Raw genomic sequence first — 17,211 nt, forward strand, 5'->3', positions numbered from 1 at the left:
CATTCACATCTTGGCGGAAAAGCAGAGAGCCAATCAGAACTCGCGAACTTAAGAAAGGTTCATATGTTCGATATTTACTATACACATGACATGCAATAGGAAGATTTCTTTTTTTTTTTCAGAGACAAGTGACATCAGAGTCTTTACAAAATATATAATGTAATGTTTAATTAATATAATAAATTAATATAATAAATGTGTGTGAATTCTTTTCATTAGCCTATAGGGAAATTTAGCGAAGAACTAGAATATTTAGAAAAGGGACTTTTGGATTTTCGTAGATGGTAACCCTGCGAGTACATGTGCGGAGTTTGCGTACATCGTAACGTGAAAACAGTACTGGTATTCGCAGCTTCTGTCAAAAACGCGATTGATAGACCACCAGCTGATGCTGCTGACAGAATCGGCCGGTGATATAGAAATATATTTCTCAATAGTTTATAGTTGATTGAGTTCCTTTTCCAATATCTCGTCGAGAAACTGAGGTTCTCGTGGGACATCGACGTCGCGAGACAACCAGTGTACATCGGATTTTCCTGGCTCTCTGAGTAAGTGGATCCATCATGTCAAGTTATACACCGCATTATTCATCCTAATCATTCTGCATATATGAACGCGAGGCTTCTTTTTCTCTCGTATCCTACATCGAATAGCTGCAAAAATTCAATTTGCAAACGCACTTCCGCCTTTCATTAACAGAATAATAATAGAGTTGACATAATACTAAGGTTGCATATAAATTAGTGTCATATTGCATGACTGACGTACGAGTTATTTTCATTTTGCGATGCGCGATTCTATTCACGATTTTCGGCAGAAATTTCACTGCCCGTTCGTCACGATAAACGACACGTTAATCAGCTGATCGCAGTTAATTCAAAGAACACGGTCTTTAGTTTCTGTGATAAATAATAATTTATAAGCTGTAAAAATTATTTATTCCAAAAAAAATTTTAGAGAGAAAAATCATCTTTGTATTTATCATTTAATTTAGTAATTATATTAATCATTTAATTCAGTAATTATATTAATCATTTAATTTAGTTACATTATTTGCGAAATAAATGAATGAAATATAAAATATTTTATATGTATCTTTAATATAAAGAATTTTTTTAGTTAAGCCAAATCAATCTGTTAACATAATTTATATGATTTATCTATAATATATTCACTGAAGTAAAAATTAGTCAAAGAAAATTTCATTAATCATAAGTATGGATTTGTTGCAAATTAATATATATGTATATTTATTTTTATGAATCATATTTAATAAATAAATATTTATATTAAATCATGTGAAAGCCACAATAATCAAAAAGCATACGCTGTGATCACATCATTGCAAATAGGTCATAGTTGAATGTATACAATAATTATTTAAATAAATATGATTACTTTCATAAAGATAATTTCAGCTTATTCTTACATTTTTAATGCCAAGTTGCGTTAATTTTATCTTAAAACTATTTTGTGACAATTATTTCATAACAGTTAATGTGCAATGACTTAATGTATTCAAGAATATTATTCATTTATTTTGTATTATACAACAGGCTACTGCGACAGATAAGTTAACAATTTGCCTTAATCTTGATAAAATATGAATTGAAATTGAATATAAATCCAATATATATATCGACTAAGTATCATCCATATCTGCGGGACGTTATGCAATAGATTGGGAGAAATAGATAGAGCAAAGTCAATTTGCACGATTCAGTCAAGAGATTGGCGATTGATTTATTCGCTCGTATATGTGTATATGCAGAGATGTATTCGAATGTGTCTTCAATAAGACGATAGAATTCTGTTCAATGAACATTACATTGATTATGCTATTATAGAATATCAATACTCATTGTAATGTAACAACTGAATCGTCGTTGAACACGCAATGGATCAGTTGCCATCACAGAAAATTTCCTCTCCTTAAAGAAAATGGTTTCCCCAAGATATAAATTTCCTAAAATGATATGAGATAAGATGTAAGATTGAATAAACAAAGTTCAGGAATCACGTGTTAGACACGTGGCAAAAATTTCGAAAGAGTTTTTCACCTTTCTCTTTACGCAATAAATGATCAGCTTTTATACTATTGCAAAGAACATTATGTTTTTTTCATTCTATCGTTTGATATATCTCTTTATCGATAAATTCTTTGATTAATTTGATGTTTGAAATTTTTCGACCAAAAATATCTGCAAAATTTGTCATTTATCATATTAAAATCTTCAGTATCTTGATAGTAAAGAAATAAAAATTAAACGCGCGTTTAATTTTTATTTATTATTATAAAATAAAACTGAGCAGTTTTGTGGGTTAGTCGGAAAAATATAGATATAAATAATATATTGATCAAGAACCATATTACTATATGTGGTTCTCATGCCAAGATTACTCCAAAAAATATCTAATTTTTATTACCGCAAGAAGAGATCTGTAAAAATGATTTCGAGAGAAATTTTACGTATAAAAAATATTCTTAAATTTTTACTCATATAATGTTAATTGAATTATGTACTTTTCTATTAATAAAAATTGATGATACAATGTATTGAACATGCCACATCAATTTTTTTCCGAAAAGTACAATTTCATTGACAAGATTGTGCGTCATAAAATATATAGTATTTTATAATATGAAACGACCTTCAAGGTTTGGCACAATATTTTGACTATCGTTTAGCGCATTCTGGCAATATCACGGTTAGCAATTACAATTTAAACAGTACTGTACTAGCCAACCTCGATTAAGACGAACATATCTTTTTGAGAAAACATTTTGAAATATTTTCTACAAATCTATAAGAAAAGTTTTCACGTATATTGATACCTGAAATAAAAATTATTCTTTTTATCCTATGAAATGCATATTACAAAAATAGAAACTTTAATTTTAATGCTTTTTTTCATGAATTTCATATTTTTTTCAACAGGTGCGGGAATAATAATGGCACAGAATCCAACTTCGAAATCTGCGGAACAATTCAAGTACGCGTATTCTTATATAAAAATTTCTTACATAAAAATTTTCTTTAATCTGTAGAAAAATATCTTATATATAAAACAATTATACATGAAAAATATATTTGAATATGTATCAGAATATGTTAAATTTTAGTGTGTCGTTTTATTTTATCTTATAAAATTATTAAAAATATTAAAATTATGAATTCTTGCTCTTCCTTTTTATAAACATAATAATTTAATGTAACAAAATATTCATGTAATAAGAATTTTTTATTTTTTAGGCTTATACCAAAAATCATAAATGGTGGAATTGCCGGAATTATTGGAGTTTCTGTAGTGTTCCCGCTTGATTTGGTTAAAACGAGATTACAGAATCAAATCATCGGTCCGCATGGCGAACGGATGTATAAATCAATGCAAGTATCTTTAAAAATTAAAACTGTATTAATTAATTATAAGGAAAAAAAGCCGCCAATATTGATTTGTATAATCTATGTTATTTACTTTATTGCGTATAATTGAAACTAAAAAATTTATCATAACTAAATGTAAATAATTATTTTTTAGGTTTGACTGTTTTAAAAAGACTTATAAAGCAGAGGGCTATTTTGGAATGTATAAAGGATCTGCTGTAAATATATTGTTGATTACACCCGAGAAAGCTATCAAACTTACCGCCAATGATACATTTAGACATTATCTTTCTCCCGGACTGGGGTATGTTGTATAATATTTTTTCAGCATTTTTTAAATGTTATTAGAGAGGTATGAGCTTGCCCCTCTATGTGTGCAACATTAACTAGAGTGAAAACTAATTTACAAGAAGCTTGGCATGAGAAAGAACATTTTGTTCATATTTTAAAATAGTTATAAAGAGAAAGACAAACAGTTTTCTTATTTATATATATTGAAAATATTTTCTTTTCTTTAATTTATAATTATTTAATTATAAATTAAAAAGAAGCTATTTCTCAAAATTTTTATTATTTATTCACATTGATTATGAATCAATATTCGTTAACTACATATTATTTCTCAAATTTTATACATTTTATTTTAGTATTTTTAATACTCTATATTTTCTATTAATATCTTTTTATTCTTTAAATGATTTATCACTTCTCACTTTTCTTGTACATTGTTTGCCACTCAATTATTACACTTTTATCGTGATTTTGCTAAAACGCCTTAATGTTTTCGCCATTGTCTTTTCCCCTACAATGTATTTAATATTTTCGTGTTTTAAAGGAGGTTATTCAAAGTTTATATGACAAGTAGATCAACGAAAGATATTGAAAGATATTGTAAATGGTAATTTTCCTCTATTAAGTTCAATAATATCAAATTTATTAAGTGGATTTTTCAATTATTTATTTGCAAAAATGTATATGATGTCTCTTTCACTTTATGTGATAAATATTTATGAAATCGTCATTTGTATTCAATTAATGTAAAGCAAATAAGCTTACATTTTTGCATCAAAACTGTTGTAAACTTCATAATTAACGTCTTCATTTATGTAATTAGATATTCCGAGTGCAACTTCTAACGAATAGCATATATATATACTATGTACGTGAAGCCGTAGCAAAAATAAATTACGTCGATAGTAATCGCAGAGTGCAAGAGAAGCCGAAGAATATTAATCAAATCAAATGGTATGCATAAAGTACAGAAGGTAGAAAGTACATATATATGAAAACTATTAAATTAAAAATAAAATGTGAAGCATATCTTATTAATTATTCTTTTATCAAAAAAAGAACAGATGTGTATATAATATAATAATGTATGATGATTTTTTTTACTTCTCAATGTGTTTTAAATTTTATTTCTCAAGAACATTATTGAAAGCATTACATTTCATTTAAGTTGTTTAATAATTGTAGAAATTGCAACAATTTAACCACAGTATTTTAAAAAATGTATATATGTAATTGAAAAGCCCCCCAAAATTACTAATATTACTGTATTATAGTTAGATTAGCAGAGCATCATATTTTTTTTAACATATTTTTGTTATTCTAATAACTTATTGATTTATTTCGATAACTGCTTATATTTAACATTGTGTTTTTTTCAAGTAAATCACATAAAAATATATGTTTATTTAATTTATCAAACAATTATATTAATAATCAGAGAGAAGTTTACTAGAGATGTTTATGAGTCCAACGATATTTTACTTTCGAATTAAAACTTATTTGTTCTTCAAGAATATGCAAATGGCCTTCTTTGCAATTTTCTTTTATTTTTGAATTTACAAAAAATATTTTTCACATTTGTAAATTAAATTTTTATGCAAAATTAATTGCATATACTCTGGAATTGATTTATTTCTTAATTTTCAGAAATATATTTATATTATTTATATTTATTATTGTTTGTATTGTTTCCAAGAATATTACAATTTTTTAATTTTAATTTTAAATTAATCAAAGCATGTATCTGGAAAAACTAAAAAAGCAAAGTTTTTGGGCTCTCGCGTTATTATGTCAGAATCTTATGCCATCACAAAACATATTGAAATATATCATTCTATACTTCTAGACAACTGATGCTACGAGTTTGAATATAGCTATACCAGTTTGAAATGACTTGGCAAATGATGCGAGCAACCATAACTAGTTAACCAAGTCTCGAGTAATCGACGAAAGCAGGGTAATTTTTGCTTTTCCCTTTTCTTTATGTAAAACTTTTTAGAGCAATTTAAGAATTGATGATATATTTTCTTAAATTTTTATAAATTTGATTAGATCTTAAATAAAAATTTAACATTGTCAATTTTTTAATTTAGCTTAAAATTTTATAAATTACATTATAATTTATTTAATCATCATTTGTTTTCGATCTCCATTTTAAAAATGTTTTTTTTAATATATACTTATATATATGATAATAATAATTAAATAATAATTTAAATTATATGTTATTTGAATTCCAAGTAAAATGCAAATTATTAAGTTAACAGTTATCAGTTTGTTTCATTTACACTTGTTGCTAATGTGTTTTTGATGCTCTGCAATTTTATCAGATGCTTGAGATGTAATATTGCTTGTCATGTAATCATGCCAATAATGTTGAATAATCTCCTTTATATTAGGAGTGGCATAATTGATAAATTATTTCCGAAAACTGAGATTAATTTCGTACTAATGGAAAAAATTATAAAGAAATTATATTTGAAAATTTTGAAAAATTTGAGAAATCAAAAATAAAAATTATTGTAACAAGTTGCTTCGTGTGAGAGCACTATTATATTTTTTTCTATGTATCATCGCGTGTGTTGTATCATATGTAGATTACTATAATTTGCATTCTCGTAATTACTAACGCTTGAAACATTTTTTCAAGATAATATTCGCACACAGTAACATTCAAATCATTACCTGAATTAATTATATCTTTTACATTGAGGCCATCGAAAATCTATTTTTAAATAATTGATTGTGCGAATTATATATTCATTTAATTGATAATGAAATCGATTTAGTCAAGATAAGAACAATTTCCCAAAAATTTAATAATCTTTTCGCGATTTTTCGAAAAATTAATCGATTGTACATGCCAGTTCTACATAATCTCGTATACTGAGATTTTCCTCAATTCCCAGCATTCTGTTAATCTTTGTTGTCTAGACAAAAATTGCCCATAGAACGTGAAATGCTCGCCGGCGGCTTGGCGGGAGCATGCCAAATAATCGTTACCACCCCGATGGAACTACTCAAAATACAAATGCAAGACGCTGGCAGAGTCGCCATGGCAGCTAAAGAAGGTGATACATTTTAGAGGGTTTTGTTTCTCGCGAGTACACGGTTTGTCGAATACAGCAAGAGATTATACATATATCTAAAAATTCTTTCATTGCAATTATTTCATTATTATATCTCTCTTGTTTTCTTGCTTTATATAAATCGAACAACAAGAATCATTTCTTAATACGTTTCTTAATCTCTTTCAAAATACCGATAAATATTGCCATGCCGACTGTACACTTTAGGATTGAAAATGGTTGAATGTGATATCTCAGCATAGATGCAACGCATGTTGTAAGACAGCTAGAAAATCAAATTAGAGATATAACTAATTTGATTTTCCGCGATTCATGTAAAAAGAAAATAATTGTAATAATAAATATAGAAAATAAAAAGATCTCACTGCAAAACTTCCTGGACATATGCGAGGTCTTTAAAAATGTGCAAAATTGTATCCCCATTTCGAGATTATTATACTGTTATAGTGGAAGTTGTATCGTCCTTTATTGTTGCAGCGGGTAAAGCAGTGCCAAAGATATCTGCTTGGTCGTTAACGGTGGATCTACTTAGGAAACGAGGTATACTTGGACTGTATCAGGGAACCGGCGCCACGGCACTCAGGGACGTTACGTTTTCCGTTATTTATTTCCCTTTATTTGCCAGGTTGAACGATCTCGGTCCGAAGCGAGAAGATGGTTCATGTAAGCGTGTTATCTTGTTAGATACACGATCGGTTCTAAATGAAAGTGAATTAATTGTAAGTGTAATTCTTCTCCTTAGCTGTATTCTGGTGTTCATTCCTTGCCGGATGTGCAGCCGGTTCAACGGCAGCATTAATGGTCAATCCATTTGACGTAATCAAAACTAGATTGCAAGTTATCAAAAAAGCACCTGGTGATCCAACGTACAATGGAGTATTAGATTGTATAATGTGAGTATAACCGGAGTCATATATATATCTTCAAGATTATACGGATATCACGGATCAATTCTATAAATTTCCACACGTTTAAATCTCGAATTATAACAAGATAAAATATCTTGCAATAATTACGACTTTTGATTTGTAGTAAAACATTTACAAACGAGGGACCGACGGCGTTCTTCAAAGGTGGTGCTTGCCGAATGATCGTCATAGCACCGTTGTTTGGAATTGCGCAAACCGTTTATTATCTCGGCGTAGCCGAATGGCTGCTGGGATTGAAATGAAATCGCCATATCTCGCCGACTCGTGCCCTTCAAATGCTCTGGAAAACTGACAATAATTGCTGTAGATGTAGTTGTATTTTGGCTTGAAGATATTCGTTCCGCTGCAAAAAGATATCATTGTTAAATGAAATCTCGCTTATATGTAAAAGAAAGTAAGAGTGTGTATTAATTGACATAATTCTCGCAGGTCGCGAATTATAATGGATTCACAGTTGAGATATATAATCTAATGTTTCATGTCCCATAAAGTGCATTAAAATTATTAATCAGTTACAATTAAGTCGTGTGAAGAGTTGTGTATGTATGTTCATGCATTGTGTTCTTACAATGTAAAAATAGTTGGAATTATAAGTTTCAATCATAGTACATGCTATTCAATACTTGAGTCATTGCATTTTTCAATGTAATAATGACTTCTCATCTTCCTCGTGTTTTATAGAGCATATTACAAAATCCTATATATAATTCAACAGGTGATATACCTACAATATACGTACATTGGGATCTTCGTTGTCATATCTACGAGACTAGCCAATTATATAGTCAATTATATATGTACATTAAAGACTTTAAGCAGATTTATCGTGATATTTTTTTAAACAGTTTAATTTAGAGTGAAATAATAGAATATTTTGTTGAAGCTCATATTCTTGTTACCTCCTAATTTTCTTAATTTCTATCTTATTGTGTCTAAAGAGAAAGAATGTAATCTGTATGACTATGTATAATATAACAAAAATATTACAGAATGTTTAAAGCAAAAATGTAACTGGTCTTTTTGCTCATTTTATCTCTTTTATATTTTTCATCCTTTCATATTTTCTTACCCCTTTTGTAGTGTCACTTTACATTTCAATTACAGGTTGCAGTCTCTTTGGTGCATTAATCTGTGATTTGTAAAAAAACTATTATTATATAAATAAAGTACAAGATACAAATTAATTAATTAGTATAAACATTAAAGCTTTATTATTTAGTGACATAGGAATTAAATTTTTTTTCATAATTATATATAGAATTATATAGAATCATTTATTCCTGCATAAAAAGATCTTATACCAGGTATTTTTACTCGAGTTTCAGATTTTGTTACTCTGAAACTGTCACATGGATATCGCATATATACATTCGTCTTTGCACAAATGTATAAGAATTTATAGCCTTGCCACAGGCGAAATATAAATCGTATCTCAATTACATTTAAATTTAACACTTATAGCTGTTAAAATAATATAATCCAATTTTATTGCTAATTCTCTTTAATACTTAATTATAACGTATATATACGTAATTTCGTTTAATATACCGGTTGTAACATATGCCGTTGTACGTCGTTAACAGTAATATAATCTGTTTACGCATTAACTTGTGATACAAGATTGGTATATAATGGCAGAGGCTCTACTTATATATCTAATAATTATAAATCTAATTATTAATAATATAGGCTCTTTTTTATAAAAACTTAATTTTAATGATATCTAAAAAAACTAAAAAGGCCATTTGGTTTATTAATAATATAATGACACGCATATGATTTATAATAAATAATTATGAGCATACCTGATTGAAAGAGAAGAATATTTTTTCCAAAAGTTCTCCAAAAGAATAATCATCTTTAAGTTTTCTCAGAGAGGCAATAAAATGCTTTTTCCTATATATTACATAAAATTTATATAGTTTACTACTTTTTTTACAATTTCTATTTATTTTTAGAGAAATAGTAAAAATTGAATTTGTGCACTTATTTTATTTATATCCCTTTTAAATTGTGTAATTAAAAAAAATTCTTCTCTTTCTTTCTTTCTGGTTTTTTAATTATGCTGTGTTGTTCATCTAGTTGTATAAATTATCTCTACATTTTTCTTATTTAGTAATAAAAAAAGTAATATTCCATCAAAAAATTTGAAACCGAGTATTTCTTATGTAAATAACAATAAAGAGTGTATCACATACATCAAGAATACATCAATATAAATGCATTGTCATATGACGAATCCAAAATATCTACAATTGGATGCAAAAAACAAGCGATAAGTATCCTAACTTGTTAAATTATTGCAATGGCATTATGTTAATATTTCACATAATATGAATTTGATAAAATTGTGTAAAAATATTTTCCTGCCAATGTGGTATCATATTTTTAATGTAAAAATGGAAAAATATGTGACTATTGACTGTACAGATTTTATGCATATAAGCAACTGAATATTGTTATATTGTTATATTGTATTGCACTTATAAAAAATATTCGTTAAAAATCTTTTTATATTATTCTTATTTAATATATGCGTGATTTATGTTAGAAAGTTATTGAAAAATTTCTTACTACATATCAATAACGATATAGTCTTTATCATTATTTTCGCTCTAATAAAAAATTCTATAAAATCTCATAATACAGCTAAAATTTGTTTTTTGTGTATGTAAAATATGTAAACATTTTGTCATAAAATTAAGAAATCTGTTGATGCTACTGACATCCTAAGATTCTTCCTAATTTTCCATAAATGGAAAAGTAGGTTTCTGAAAGGCACAATATATTCTTCATAATATTATAATCTTAAATGTAACTTTGTTTTCGTCTATGTCTATGACATTGCACAATTTCTCTGCATTGCAATAGAAATTTGTTAATTCATCCTAATATAACAAGTCTTGCATTGGGGTACACATTAACTGCAACATACAATAATATTCTTGTAAGCTTATATGTATTTATCGAGGCCGAAAGAATGATTTGTATGTTTGAAATATCGCACAAATATAAAGTAGAAATTTGTATACACTTTTTTTGATAAACAAGAAAAATTTTGAATGATTTCTTTTATGTTAGAGAAAATTTATTTTATACTTTCAAAAATATTATTAGTGTCCAGATAACAAAATGTATGTGCATTTAAGAGATAAGATTAATTTTTTTAAATTCTTAAAGCAGCAAGAATGTTAAATTATTGCTCCATTTCGAAAAGATTATCATTCGAGTTCTTTACCACTTACCTCATATTATAATGATGAACTGGCTTTCGATAAAGCTCGAAAGCGCTTCCTCTCTGTTCTCGGCTACCAGCCAGATCTAAAGCGCTAGGCTCTCTATTGTGTCCAGGGTTGGCAGACGGATAAACTGAGCCTGCGGGACCGTGGGGATTATTACCATGCATGTATCCATTATGATTTGTGCTGTTCCGATTATGCGTCAGTCCGAGACTGATCTGACCGGCGCTGTTGCTGTGAGAATGCGCGGTAGTAACCGGCGGGCTGGAGTGAGAGTGCGCGTGGCTGTGACTGAGACTGTGACTGTGCGTCGGTGTCGCGAGATGATTTAGATTGTGATGCGAATTCACGAGATTACCCTCATTATAACGGCCGGGCGGCGGAATGTTGTAGTAATACTGGCCACTGTTTCGCTGCACGTTACTTTCTACCTGAATGAAGATAAAGATTTGCATAATTAATACATACATATTGGAACGCGTGCGCACTTGGAGAGAAATAATTTTTGTAAAATTATTTGTATTTATAAAATAATTACCCCATTATGTACATGCGATGTGGCAATGGAATAACTCTTTGAGTGTTGATAGGAATTATTCCCTTCATTCCCATTGTTCTCCGTTTGTCCAAACGATGCTTGAGGTGGTCTGTAATTTTTTGGCTTCGGAGGTGGAATTGGTTTGTAGGTGCCTCCCGGTTTATTTTGCGACACTGGTATCGATTTGTAATCTGTGGATCGGCTATAATACATAAAAATAATAATAATGATAATTTTATGCTATGTGTGAATGTTGATAAAAGAAAAATTTGAAAAAGATTGGAATTTTTAAAGTAAATTACACTATTAATTATACATAAAATTATTTTATAGAAGAAATAGTGATTCAAAAAGAAACAAAAAAAATTTGTAATACCAATTTTTTTAAAAAAAGAATGTAAATAATACATAAATATATACATATAGGATTTTCTATTTTAGCTTTATGTAATCAGCAATCTAAATATCAGTATTTTTTTCACATATTTTCATGTATTTGTTATTAATTACATACCTATATTTAGCATAATCGGTTCGCGTTGGAGCGTCATGCGTAGTAACGGGCTGAATCTGAGATCGAGTGAATCTATGCGGCGGATCGTGCGCTCTCACCGACATGTTGCTTTTGAGATCATCGGGTACATTCGGACCTAAACGACCTGTTGATGCGTTTAAATTCACCGCCCCGTAATTCGCATTTCCATTGGTATTGTTGTATGAATCATATGAGGACATGCTGTCGTAACTTCCCTATGTGTGTAAACATAAATGTATTTTAAAATTAATTTTAAATAGCTTTGTATCATTTTTAATTACAATATGCATGTCTACATATCTGATTAAAAATATTACCGTGTATCTCTTTTCTTTAAAAAACTTATTTTTTTATATACAATTTCTAATCATATATACAATTTATTAAAATATGATTTAACAAAAAACAGAATTGACGCTTACCGCTTTCGGCTGCGCCCGTTCGAGAGATGATGTGGCGTTTGCTTTGTGAGGAGTCGCATTGATATAATTCCCCATATCCAACACTGAGTCAATTTTATTGACTCCTAAACGCTCCTGAGCAGATCGTCCTATCGTTCCCCGCGGCGCTTGATTAATCGGCTTTACGTTTCGATCAACTCGCGGCGGTAGATCCGGAGGGCTGTGATGAGGCGATCTAGGTTCGAAAGAACCACCCAGGTATTCCGGCGAACCGGATTGATTGCTCATTTGACCGGACAAGGAGAAACCGTACTTGCTATCCCCCATCCCGCCTTGGGATCTTCTCTTTTGCTGCTCAAACGATTGCTATAGATAAACATAACAATTAATTATATACAATAATTATCGCTTGTAAGAATAACTCTATATTGATTTATTAAATTTCAATCAATCTAGTAAAGTCTAATTCAGAAATTGAAAAATACAATACTTTAAGTTTACACGAAAACTAGTGCTTTACAGTTCTAGTTTCGTAAAAAATTAAAACAAGAATTTATTCAACAAGACAAAAATTCCTGTCTATGTAAATTAAGTTGTATAAATTGTTTTCGTTTTGCGATTTTGTATCTAAAGGCATATTATACCTGATAATTTGTCGAGTACGGCGGCGGCGCAGTGGTGTCATCTTGAGTAGCAATACTGGGGTCGGAACTGCTCTTTAATCGGGACGGTGGACCCAAAGTGCCAGGAATGACGGGTGCCGGACTCAATTCCAAATCGCTCTCCGGAGAGGAAGCGTAGGAGAGGCGAGAAGTCATCGGGAATAGGAAATCATCCGAGAGGGCTTCTTCCGGCTACGAGCGCAGACCACAGGAGACATAACATTATGCAAACGATACATAGTACGTGAATTAATCATAGCAAAATGTATTTGTGTTATTTGCATGTGTGTGTATATATAACGTAATATAAAATATGTTTACAATCAATAAAATGCAATGAATGAATTATTTTTATGAGAGTTTTATATTACATTGAAATTCAATAACTGAATACTTATAAAAAAGAATATTATAAATTAATATATGATTTATGAAAAGGAAGCAAAATATATGAATGAATATTAGTATCAGCATTCATACATTCAAAGACGTACAAAATAAATATTGAAAATTAATGTCATGCAAAATTCATTCAAGTAATACTTTCGAAAATAACGACATATTTTCAAAACCATTTAAATAAGCTGTGAAAAAATTTTTTTTTTAATTAGCTTACTTGACAAAGTATTCCCGAATTTTAATTACAACAAAATGGAAAAAGAGAAAACTTTTTGGGTTTTTATATTTTTTTGCTAATATAATTGCAACATAATAGGATGAAAAAAAATATCTGAACTTTCTTTTTCCTATTTTGTTATAATTAAACTACAAAAATATTTTGCACTTCTTGCATCAATGATTTAAACTGTAATTGGAGGTTTTGATAAATTATAATATTGAAGAGAGAAAATAGAAAAATAAGTGATGCAAACTAAAGAAAAGCACATATGGAACATGCAATATTAACCCTTTAACTACTTTAAGTATTATTCATCTGTAATTTGCATGCAATAGATGAATATACTTGTGCTCAACTTAATTTAGTTCTTGTATATGGGATGGAGAAATGTTATAAATCAATTAAATATAAAGAAATATATCAGAATTATATCTAAATATCTAAAAATCAAATTTATATTTACGAACAGATTATAATAATAAAAAAATTTATATACGTGTGTGTAAACGATGTACATATATATTTTATATGAACATATACTATTATCTTAATCATTAACTTATATAACACATATATATACATTTTTATATATGATGTTGTAATCGTTAAACTATTTTGGGCATATCTTTACGCGCAAAATTTGATAAAAAGCGCATTGGTCATTATATAATCTTCCAAATTTCGCAGTTAAAGGGTTAAAAGCAAGAGCAATAATTTATATATAGCCGAAAAATTGCTCACGGATGACATTTGAATTGAAAGGCGGAAGTGGCGGAAGTGTTCCCATAAAAGATGTCGGTAAAATTGGCGATTGATGCGACAAGAGCACGTTGTGATTTTTATTCTCGTCGTAATATACGTTATTGTTGGAAAACGGAGGTAGGGGAAGAGTGGGAGGTGGAGTATGAGCATGTGTAGGCGGATGCGACATGTCCCACACCATGTATTGACTATATATGGACTATAACGAACAGAATCGCCGTACAATTTAGTGTATATACGAGCGACGAAGATAAATCGTGATATTCGTGAGAAAAGTGTGAAAATAGAAGAAAGAAAAGTCATATATATATATAGCCTTCCAACAGATGTTTCTTTTAGCTGGAGATTTTTTTACGACTTTTTATGTATTTGGAGAATAAAACGGAATGAAATAATATACGCGTATTCTGAGAAGGCACAAGATTCAATATGTAAAATCGATTATTCTCTTACCTTGGTTTGACTCATCCATAGCAGGCCTTGCTGCTGGCGGTCGATGAGCTCTCTGAGCTTCCGGTACCAAGCTTCCGGCGTATTGAGAGTAATCACCGCGCTAAATACATGTCCCCAGATTTTATCGAGCTTTTGACATTGTTCTAGAAGCTTCTTACTACTCTTGTGCGCTGATCTGTAATTATACGTCACATATAGAATGCAGCGATAAAATTGCAGTATTATCTTACTACATCGTTATTACTTTGGTATGCCAGCTCTCATCTCCTTGATGACTTGCTTCGTCTCGGCCTTCAGGAAGATAACAATCGGATAAAACTGGGCATAATTTAAGCGATCCACGGCATTCGGAGTGATATCCAACAACGCATGTTTGCTCCTTTCCATTACCTCTCTGATAGCGCTTAAACGAATAATGCCGGATGTTTTAGTATTCTTTCCTGTACCATCTTCCATTTGGCTTTCCATTTCTACAATATTAAATATTCATTAGTAATTTGCTTTGACAAAGTGAACTTTGCATAATGAATCGATAAAGATGTAAATAATGAATAATAAATATATTTACTCACGTGGAGAGGTGAATTTATCAGGGAAATCTTTGAGAAGTTTTTCCCTAGCGAGATCGGCTACGGGCCCAAAGAGAACAACAGGTCTAATAAATCCGGGATGTCGTAGGATCACGCGTTCATAAGCTGGAAACTTGCTGACGCTATCGGAGAACACCACATCATCCCAATGATCCTAAGGTACATGTACAAAAAGTGAAAATTAATCAAATGAGCTAATGTTTATAACATAATATTGAACACACATAACGTTTAAAAAAAATTTATATTATTATATAAACTTTTTCGTAATATTATATATAAAGATAAACGAGAGAATTGTATGCATACCCTTCCCAAAGACTTTGAACGTCTGTGGCTATTTCTTCTTCTTCTGAAAAAGCTACCTCTGCTTTCACTGGCACTCATTTCCTTCTTCGTCGCGTTAAATTGCGCGGTTGCGAGCTCCTCAGCACGGGCCTTGTTGGGTATAATGCCCTTCTGTACCTCCTGGTTGTTTCGTCCAATTCGAAAAACTTGCCAGGATCCTACGACACCGTTGTGAAGGGTATCCATTACATGAAAGACATCTCCGCTGCGAAAACTCATTTCACCTTTCTGCGGTTGTTCGTAATGAAAATGAGTCCTACGCAAAAATACACATCAACTGTCATCTTTCACGAACCAACAAAATTAACGCTAATTGAAATTAGTTATATAATGTTCTTCGAATTATTAATATAATATATTAACATTCGAAAAATATATAGTATAATTTGTACAAGTGTTACTTACTTTATATGAAAGGAGTCTCCTCTGCCAGATGCAATAATCTGATCATATTCTTGACGACGATGTTGTACAATAAGATCGATTTGCTCTTGCAAGCTAAGAAGAAATAGCACAGCCTCTTCTCTCGTCACTCCTTTCATATCCATATCATTTATCTGTGGCAACAATTTTACATGTCACAAATGCAATATGTATCTGTAAAAATCTAATTCTATTTAGAATCTGTACTTTTGAATCTTAAAAACTATAATCTAAATATACTCTTTGTATTTTACTCTAATAAAATATATTTAAAATTAAGATTATTATTATTTTCCAATAAAATAAGATCTGAGATAAAAATATAAATTGTTAAAAACCTACTATTAATAGTATTAATTTTGTTTATATTTATTGACATATTTTATCATTTCTAAATGTCTCAACAATACGAATTCTAAACACTGGCTGCTTATCTAAATGTAGGATAAATTTGATGTATATTTAATATAAATTGAGTAACTAACTTTTAAGATTTTGTCTCCTGGTTGGAGACCTTGAAGCGACGCAGGACTTCCCGCTTGAACTGCAGTTACAAAGACTCCGGTTTCATTGCCGCCACTTAATCGCACTCCTACGGATCCTTCCTTTTGGAAAGTAATAAATCGAGGATCCGGCCTATAAATATTAAATAAACATATGAAATTGATCAATTAAAAGAAATTTTTTTAAAATTATACTTTATCAACTTACATGGGTTGCTTTGTTCGAGGTGAAACTGAATCTTCGTCGTACAGTTGTCTGCGTGTACTATAATAATCTATAAAAGGAAACAGTATGTTAATAAAATTTTAATGGAATTTAAAAATTTATAATTAAATTTATATTTCAAATTAATATTGAAAATCACGAATAACATTTTCAAGAAAATAATAAAATGAAATTCCCGATAAGGAAAAATTGAATTAAAATTAAATTGACAAAAAAA

At 29.7% G+C, this 17,211-nt stretch overlaps 2 protein-coding genes across 11 annotated transcripts in view; one reads left to right on the plus strand and one right to left on the minus strand.

Annotated features, from left to right (window-relative positions):
- Positions 1-301: 301 nt before the first annotated feature.
- On the plus strand, positions 302-8,701 carry LOC145965393 (mitochondrial glutamate carrier 1). Of its 2 annotated transcripts, XR_014436687.1 has the most exons (9): positions 302-548; positions 2,940-2,994; positions 3,255-3,389; positions 3,541-3,690; positions 6,612-6,748; positions 7,244-7,429; positions 7,509-7,659; positions 7,799-8,089; positions 8,411-8,701. XR_014436687.1 is itself a non-coding variant. In XM_083088908.1 (8 exons), the coding sequence occupies exons 2-8, from the start codon at positions 2,954-2,956 to the stop codon at positions 7,935-7,937; spliced, it is 939 nt and encodes a 312-aa protein (XP_082945034.1). In that variant the 5' UTR covers positions 302-548; positions 2,940-2,953; the 3' UTR covers positions 7,938-8,701. The 2 variants fall into 2 exon arrangements, 1 of the variants encoding a protein (XP_082945034.1); XM_083088908.1 differs by having other exon boundaries at positions 7,799-8,701.
- Positions 8,103-17,211, minus strand: part of Pyd (zonula occludens-like protein polychaetoid) — a 49,044-nt gene continuing 39,935 nt past the window's right edge. For all 9 annotated transcript variants that reach the window (XM_083088903.1, XM_083088904.1, XM_083088905.1 and 6 more), the window contains 13 exons: positions 16,977-17,043; positions 16,751-16,901; positions 16,248-16,399; positions 15,804-16,098; positions 15,477-15,648; positions 15,149-15,374; positions 14,905-15,079; positions 13,053-13,262; positions 12,430-12,774; positions 11,987-12,222; positions 11,473-11,674; positions 10,941-11,365; positions 8,103-10,619 (listed from right to left, as the gene is read on the minus strand). In XM_083088903.1, the coding sequence (XP_082945029.1) occupies positions 10,616-10,619; positions 10,941-11,365; positions 11,473-11,674; positions 11,987-12,222; positions 12,430-12,774; positions 13,053-13,262; positions 14,905-15,079; positions 15,149-15,374; positions 15,477-15,648; positions 15,804-16,098; positions 16,248-16,399; positions 16,751-16,901; positions 16,977-17,043 (2,660 nt within the window). In that variant the 3' untranslated portion in view covers positions 8,103-10,615. The remainder of the gene's footprint in view (positions 10,620-10,940; positions 11,366-11,472; positions 11,675-11,986; positions 12,223-12,429; positions 12,775-13,052; positions 13,263-14,904; positions 15,080-15,148; positions 15,375-15,476; positions 15,649-15,803; positions 16,099-16,247; positions 16,400-16,750; positions 16,902-16,976; positions 17,044-17,211) is intronic.

Source organism: Camponotus vicinus, unplaced genomic scaffold (genome assembly GCF_025532165.1).
Source record: "Camponotus vicinus isolate PSW18456_S1 unplaced genomic scaffold, iyCamVici1.0 SCAF_14, whole genome shotgun sequence".
Taxonomy (NCBI): Eukaryota; Metazoa; Arthropoda; class Insecta; order Hymenoptera; family Formicidae; genus Camponotus; species Camponotus vicinus.